Genomic DNA, 8,339 nt, shown 5'->3' with positions numbered 1-8,339 from the left:
ACACGTGGAACGTTACTTAAGTCACGTCACGTCAAACACGTGGAACGTTACTTAAGTCACGTCACGTCAAACACGTGGAACGTTACTTAAGTCACGTCACGTCAAACACGTGGAACGTTACTTAAGTCACGTCACGTCAAACACGTGGAACGTTACTTAAGTCACATCACGTCAAACACGTGGAACGTTACTTAAGTCACGTCACGTCAAACACGTGGAACGTTACTTAAGTCACGTCACGTCAAACACGTGGAACGTTACTTAAGTCACATCACGTCAAACACGTGGAACGTTACTTAAGTCACATCACGTCAAACACGTGGTTAACGTTGTGAAACTTTGGTTAGCTTTAGGAAAAGATCGTAGTTTGGGTTTAAATCCGTTTGTTAACTTTAAATTAAAACTTGAGTGTTGGTTCCTTTCAGAACGTGACAGTGTTCCACACGCCCCTCCTGTTCTCGCTCTGTTCTGCTCGTGTCATGGTCACTGTGATCACTAGAGGCCGCCGCCTCACAAAAAACATAAATGAGCTGCTTTCACAGACGACGTGTACGAAGGATTTCCTGGCGACTCGTCCGAGACGTCCTGATTGATGTGGGAAATCTTATTATATTTAAAAGTTGCTTGTATTTGAATCAAAGACATTTTTCACTCTTAGATTTTGTATTTTGTTTCAGGTGTTTGTAATTGTGTCCATCTCTCCACAGACACACTGTGCTGCATCTAATGTGGAGTTATTGATCATTTATTGATCATTTTCCTGACAAACATTTGGTCAGTTTGTATTTTCATGCTTTGTCAAAATTGTTCTTGAATTTTTTTAGTGGCACATTTTAAATGATTTAATGTCATTTTTACTTAGTATTTGTTCATTATTGTTTACAGCCCTACAGTCCTTATTGCTTTTGTTTTTTCAAACTTGATTATATAATTTATTTAACTTTATTACGTCTCTTTTTATTTCAGTGTACAAAGTGTAAATTTATGTGACTACACTATAAATTACACACGCCACTACAAGATTACTATTTATATTTTGAATCATTGTATGAAAACTTGTTATATTTATTTATATTTTAAATTTCTTAGATTTAATTTAGTTTTTAAATTAATTTACTTTTGTATTTTTCATATTTTACATTTCTCTAATTTTTAAAATCTGATTCTCATTTGTATTATTTTACACAACGTTTGAATCATTTTTCTGAGTGAAACCAGGTTCAGTTTAAAGGCTCCGGTCAGAGGCAGCAGTGTGAACAGGGCTGAGCGATGCTGCCACCTGCTGGTCCAGCAGCTTCCAGTCAGTCATCACAGAGCAGCTTGTTAGAGAAAATTCATTATTCAGTTAGACAAAACATGTTTAGTGTGAAGCTTCAGTTTATGAAACATCTGGATGTGTGTGTGTGTTTATCTTTATATATTCCTATACGTGTTTCTCATTAATCAATAAAAAAGAAAACATGACAGAAAGAAACTGATCCTAAAAGTCGTAAAACACTTCCTGCAGATATGTCATCGGTTTAATGAGTCTTTGTGTCTTTGATTGGCTTCGTGTGATAAATCAGCTCTCAGTAAATAAAGTGCTCTGTGTTTCACTGATCAGACAAAGTGCTTCATTCAGGGAACATCTGTTGCTCTGTGCTGCCACCTGCAGGATAAACTGAGTAACTACAGCAGTCAGACACACCGGAGGATACAAATACCAGTCAGGTCAAGTTTATTTATATCACAATATAAAATATCACAAATAACACATTGGCCTCAGAGGTTTTTACAGTCCGTCCTCTAAACCTTTTATAAATGTTGGAAGAGGAGCAAAAATCACAGTACGAACAAATTATGATGTCAAAATACAAATTTATACAGATTATAAAACAAATCTGAAGAGTGTGAATCCAAGACAATACAGGTACAACCTGAGTCACATGACCTCCTCTCAACCATGGGGGACTAATCAATCAATCAATCAATCAATCAATCAATCAAATTATATTTACATACCCCAAAATTACAGTTTGCCTCAGGCTGTCTTACAGTCCTTATAGTCTGTACAGTGTGCAACACCTGCTGTCCTGTAGACCCTTGAAAGAATAAAGAAGATTATTACTGACAATAACAATAATAATAATAATAATAATAATAATAATAATAATAGACATAATTTATGGAAAACAACAGTTCTCTTTAAAAATCATAGTTTCAACCGGGTGTGGAATAACAAAGGCTGTCAGCAAGGTCATCATATCAAACAATCATTTCAGTCCACAGAAATAATAAATCTAACTCAACAGTTATGATTCTAATATTAAATCATTTTTTATTTTGAGATACTGATGATAACTTAATTGATGTTGTCTGATGAGAATCTCAACAAAAGACTCTGGTCTGAACAGCAGCAGTGAGGGCAGGACGTCAAGACCACTGTCGCCACAGGGCGTCTAATTCTGTCTTATATTTGATCATTTTATTCAAGCATCTTGTCAGGTGGGGCCAGAAGAAATCTATAAAAAAAATCTATATTTATATATATATAGATATCGAGCAACAATAGTGAAGGCATCATGATTGGATCTTTGGCAAACTATGAACACAATGAGATTTTTGATAAATAATCACCAATATTGTGGTCAAATAACAGAACAGATCAAACAGAGTCACAGTTCAGAAGCCCCGCCTCCATCTCTTGACTCTCCAACCAGAGACATGATATGCATCATTTTGCTACAGTTTCTGGATTGATTGACACATTTCCTCAAAACATTATGAAGCGGGTTTTCAGCCTGTGTGCTTTTTATGACTCTGTCACAGGTTAACCAATCAGCAGTGACATGTATACAAACACACCCATATTAAAAGTAAACAAACAAATAAACAAAAAAACAAAAAAACATTTGCCAGGGCAGAATACAGCCTGGCTCTCAGGCCCCGCCCCCACCTTCTACACAGCTCTCAGGTAGTTGAAGAGGGCGCTGAGTCCCCCCTCCAGCACCTCCTTCACTGGCTTCAGCAGCGGGTTGTGGATGATATGGAGTCCTTTATCCAGAGGATGATAGGCCAGTTTCTCCAGTCTGGACAACTGGTGCATCTCCTGAACACATCATCATCATCATCATCATCATCATCATCATCATCATGGTTTAATTAGTAACACTAATGTCAATGTCTCGAAAGAAATTAAACTACATTTTAATTCACACAGATTTCTGCAGGTGATTTCAAACTTTACCTGTGGTACATCCTTAATGTCATTAAAGTCCAGATTCAGCAACTCCAACCTGGAAAAAATCAAATCAAATCAAATCAACCACAAGTGCCATCTGACAGGTGTATGACTTTGTAAAGAACCTGCCACCACACGGACTTTGTCTAACTGGTGTTGGACATTGAACCTGAAAAGCTGAGAGTCTGTCTGTACCAACCAGCCAAACCCAAGAAGGACTGTAGCTCCTGATTTACTGATAACAGCTTCATTATTGTTGGCTTCCTGAAATCGATGCATATCTGGACAGAATCATCTTTCATGAAAACCATGACACTGGACTGCAGCACTCTGAGCTGGAAGACACAACCACTCCCAGCTTCAGTATCTCCTCCACATCCTGTGCTGTTGTCGTTGGGGAAGATTGGTAGGAACGTTCTTTAAGAGAACGACATGCTCGATGAGGGTTTCCTGGGCTGGCAGCAAAAAGGGGAGGAGCCTTCTGGAAGACCTGCAAGAGCCGAGCAGCTTGTTCTGGTGTAAGATGTGCCGAGCACAGGAGTAGTAGACGTACTTAGGGTTTCCAGTCCCTGCCTCACCTCCTCCTCTGTGTCCTCAGCAGCAGAGTCCTTCCTGGAGCCTGGATTGGTCGCACGTTCCTTCAGTAGGCTCACATGGCTGTTTTGGTATCTTTTTCTCTATTGGCCTTGTAAGTGACTGAGCCCTTCTCGCAGGTGATGATGTACAGCCCTCGCCACTTTGTCAAGAGTTTGGTGTTGGACGAAGGAAAAAGCAACAGGACTTTTTGGCCGGGCTGGAACTCTCAGTACTGAGACTGTTGGTCATAACAGGTCTTCTGGCTCTTCTGTCCTTTGTGCAGGTTCACCTCTGCCTCTTCCTGGTTTCTTGCCAGCTGATTCCTCATCGTAAGCTCAGTTTGCACCACCTTCCTGTCACCTGGAGTGGTAGAGGGGGCCTCCCAGCCCTTTTGGAGCAGATCCAGTTCCCCAATTCAGGACAACAGCTGAACCAAAACCCACAGAACAGTGAAAGTTGCCATGGTGTGTAAGAGAAAGCTTTCCCTTGGCCTTGATGGATCACCTGGTTACCTGAAAATGGGCTCACCTGATGAGGTAGGTCACATTTTTAGATGGGGTTACCTGGTGAAGTGAGGTTACCTTTTGAGGTGGGGTTACCTGGTGAGGTGGGGTTACCTGGTGAGGTGGAGTTACCTGGTGAGGCAGCAGAGGGCCTTGGGCAGAGAGTGGAGGCTGTTTCCCTCTACAATGAGGATCTTGAGCTCCACCAGAGCCTGGATATTCTCTGCCAGGTTCTCCAGACGGTTACAGGCCAGGTGGAGGAACACCTGCAGGAGCAGAGGAGGTGACTGACTGACAGGTGACCCAGATCAAACAAATCAACTCATTCAGAAGTAACGCAGAGTCAAAGTGTTTCAGTAGGTCATGTTCACTCTGTGACTGCTGTCAGAGACATTATATGAGACAGGGAAGTAGACTTTAGCCTTTACTGAACATATAGACACTAATTCAAATACCTGAAACCTAACTTTGCCTCCACACCTGTCACCTGTCACCTGTCACCTGTCACATAGCACAGATGAATCACAGACTCTTTTTCAGTCCAGCTGCCAGCAGGATCCTCGCCACTGTCTGGTGGGGAAGAACAGCTTGTTTTCTGAAATGTCATCTAGAGGTGCCTTTGGCTTAAACCAGATATCCAACCTCCAGACTTTGCAGACTTTTGTCGTGTGCACGGCGAGATGTTAAGCATCATCTCATCAAGTGTGTGTGGCCACGAGGGTTAACTTGGAATCTATGTCACTTTCCTGGTGAAATGTGATGAAGTCTGCAGCACCACCTGTGAAGTCCTCAAATTTGTGCAATAAGGTTTGGACATGAAGCCTGTGTGACGTACCAGAGCCTTCATGTTGTAAACGCAGCCTGGAATATGAGCAATGTGGTTGTGACTGAGGTTCAGTTTCCTCAGTCTGGTCAGATTGGACAGAGAGGCAGGCAGTGAGGACAACTGGTTGTTAGCCAAACTCAGCACCTGAAAGACAGAAACACAGTTGGAAAGAGGGACAATGGAAGACATTACTCTTCAGTCCTGTTTTATTCCAAATGCTTCTCTTGTCTTAGTTTTGATAACTCTGGATCCTTTTCTTCCCCTCATTTGGAGTCACACAAGGCTCCACCTTAGGTCCAGTTTAACTCTCTTCATGTTTCTTTTTAGACGTTTATTTCAGGATTCACAGAATCTTTTTTCACTGTTATGCAGATGATACTGTGATATACCTGAAACTTTATGGCCCATGCTGGTTTAATGCTGGTTAATCCTGTTCCACCAATTTTCCACATCAAAGTCTGTTTCCAGATTTTGTGGAGTTCAACTGCACGACTTTTAAAAGTAGCATTAAGCCCTTGGTGTCTCCAGAGGGAGCCGAGAGAAGTCTGACAAATGTCCTCAAGTAAAGTTATTCGAATGTCGTTTGAAGACTACAAGTCAGAAACGGAAAGTTTCTGAATCTGATCTGTGATCTGTTGGAGTGGAGTGAGAAAGCTGACCAGACCTGTGCAGCTTAGCAGCTCTGTGACCTAGTTGCTTATTTCCACATCCAGCAACAACATGATCCTTCATGTGGAGTCATATTTGTTTCACCTGATCAATGTCAGTCCAATATTCACTCTCTTTTAGCTTTAGTGAGAGAAATCTGTCTCTTTAGCTGCTAAATGTTCCACTATGTTGACCAGCTTATTTCCAACTGTGTCTGTCTGCTGCAGCCACTTTTCTGTTTCCTGCTCGGAGACGGACTAAGAGCTGCTTATTGCACATTTCACTGCTCTGATTGGCTGTAGGTCTAACCAACTGTGTCCAGAAGCTTTTTGGTTGGTGTGTGTTGATAATAACCTGAAAATGAACAGCCAAGCTAGTTTTGTTCTAACTTTTTCTCTGAAAATAAAACTACCAGGGTTCCAAGACTGAACTAGAACAGTAAGTTTGTGTCCAGACGGATAAACAATGAGCTCAAAGTCACTAAAAACATCTGGAGCTGCAGATTCAGTTGATAATTCACTACCTGAGACAAACAGCACTCTGTCAGTTCATACATTGTTCATGTACAAATATACATTACTGCCACTTTAAACTGTCCATTGTGTCTCTATCAGTGTTTTAGGAGAGCAATGCTGAATCACTGAAGATCTTAGACGGTTTAATATGGTGTCATCAGTGCAGTCCAGCATGTCTCAGCTGACAGCCTGGACCTGCATTAGCTGCAGCAGTTGTATTTATAGCTACAGCACAGTTACTCTCAGCAGTATTTGCAGTACCTCCAGTTGTGTACAGGCTCCCAGCTCTTCAGGAACTTCAGTCAGTCTGTTTCTGTAGGCGAACAAAACCCGGAGTCTCCTCAGCTGTCCGATCTCTGCCGGCAGGCTGCCGAGCTGCACAACACACAAACAACACACACACTGTAACAAACATCAGGTTTACTGCACCAACGTGACAGTGAAGACAACATGGACGTGTTGTGGACAAAGTTAGAAAATGACTCTGAGACTCCTTGTGCTGCTTTTAGACGATGGAAATAAAGACTTGGACTCAAACCTGATTTTAATTCATTTCTTCATGAAACGTAACAAAAGAGGAGTGAAAAAATAGATTTAATGAAAAAAATTCAGCATAAGAAACACAAGATAAAACTTTAAAAGTGTTTAGAAGTGAGCAACAACGTCACATAAAAAGATAGATAGATAATAGATAGACTTTATAGATCCCACAGTGGGAAACTGTGTACATATACAAGAATACACAATACTAACATGTAAAAATATACAAGAGTAATATACAAGGATAGACTAAATAAATATAATATAAAATACAAATAGTATAGCAGAACACTGCACAAACATATTTAAAAAATGCAGAAATAGAATAAGAATCAGTCATAAGACAATGAGGAGGAGGAGACTACTTACTTTTGTCCAAGTTTAATATTATCTCATGTATTTAACCCTATTTTTTATGAGTGAATTTACATTGAACATGTGAAACGTTCACACACGTCAAACATTTTAAATATCATGATTTCAGTTTCATAAATTCTCCGTCTTTTATCTTTGTAAAGATAATTAAATGTTTTAGTGGCTGTAATGACGCCTGCAGCCTGTAGGAGGCGCCAGCAGCACTTTCCACTGCTGAGGTTGAACTGAAGGCTGAAGGAGGGACAAGGAAGGTGAAGAGAGGACGGAGGACAGAAACTGGATCCTGCTGGATTAGAGGGGGGTTTATAACCTTTATTTATCCAGGAGACGGAGCAGCTGCTGGGGGAGGAAGGGGGGGGGGGGAGGGGGGATTTCTGACATTTTATGGACCAAACAACTAATCAATTAGTGGAAAAACCATTGGCAGATTGATCACTGATTGAAAAATAGGTTGAAACATGAAAACCAGTGAAGTGCACAGACGTACCAGTTACATATACATACAAAACAAAAAAAAATGTTTGGACCTGTTATTTCCAAGAAGACGTCCTCAGATGTCTTGTTCTGGAGCGAACGTCTGTGCACTTCACCTGTGATCAATCTGACAGGACGTTCTGATCCTAATGTTCATTTCTGTGATTATAATCATCTTTGTTTTAAAATATATTTGAACCCAACCGACAGGATTCATTTTTGCCCTCGTTCTTTAAGAACCTCGGCAGTCTTGGATAATAAACGAGTTTCCTTCCTGACCGCGTGTCGTGTGAGGAAAGAAAAGAAGGGAAGAGTCGGGGGATGTTTCACCTGGTTGCCCCACAGGTTGAGGACCACCAGGTTGGACAGCAGCGCCAGCTGTGGAGGAAGAACCTTCAGACTGTTGAGAGACAAATTCAGCTTCTCCAACTCCAGCAGCTCCCACAGTTCATCTGGGACCTCCTGCAGGAAGAGGAAGACGAAGAAGAAGAAGAAGAAGAAGAGGCAGACGAAGAAGAAGAAGAAGAAGAAGAAGAAGAAGAAGAAGAAGAACAAGAAGAAGAAGAAGAAGAAGAACAAGAACAAGAAGAAGAAGAAGAAGAAGAAGAGGAAGAAGAAGAACAAGAAGAAGAGGCAGACGAAGAAGAAGAGGAAGAAGAAGA

At 41.1% G+C, this 8,339-nt stretch overlaps 1 protein-coding gene across 1 annotated transcript in view; it reads right to left on the bottom strand.

Annotated features, from left to right (window-relative positions):
• Positions 1-1,700: 1,700 nt before the first annotated feature.
• LOC146307940 (uncharacterized) overlaps positions 1,701-8,339 on the bottom strand; it is a 7,942-nt gene continuing 1,303 nt past the window's right edge. The window contains exons 2-8 of the mRNA XM_084747372.1: positions 8,008-8,139; positions 6,550-6,663; positions 5,135-5,269; positions 4,432-4,565; positions 3,227-3,275; positions 2,936-3,088; positions 1,701-2,081 (exon numbers count right to left, since the gene is read on the bottom strand). Coding sequence (XP_084603498.1) covers positions 2,939-3,088; positions 3,227-3,275; positions 4,432-4,565; positions 5,135-5,269; positions 6,550-6,663; positions 8,008-8,139 — 714 coding nt within the window. The 3' untranslated portion in view covers positions 1,701-2,081; positions 2,936-2,938. The remainder of the gene's footprint in view (positions 2,082-2,935; positions 3,089-3,226; positions 3,276-4,431; positions 4,566-5,134; positions 5,270-6,549; positions 6,664-8,007; positions 8,140-8,339) is intronic.

This window comes from Lutjanus erythropterus, chromosome 21, assembly GCF_056507025.1.
Source record: "Lutjanus erythropterus isolate fLutEry1 chromosome 21, fLutEry1.hap2, whole genome shotgun sequence".
Lineage (NCBI taxonomy): Eukaryota > Metazoa > Chordata > Actinopteri > Lutjaniformes > Lutjanidae > Lutjanus > Lutjanus erythropterus.
Note: the sequence above shows the minus strand (reverse complement) of the source record. Positions and strands in the feature narration are given on the sequence as shown.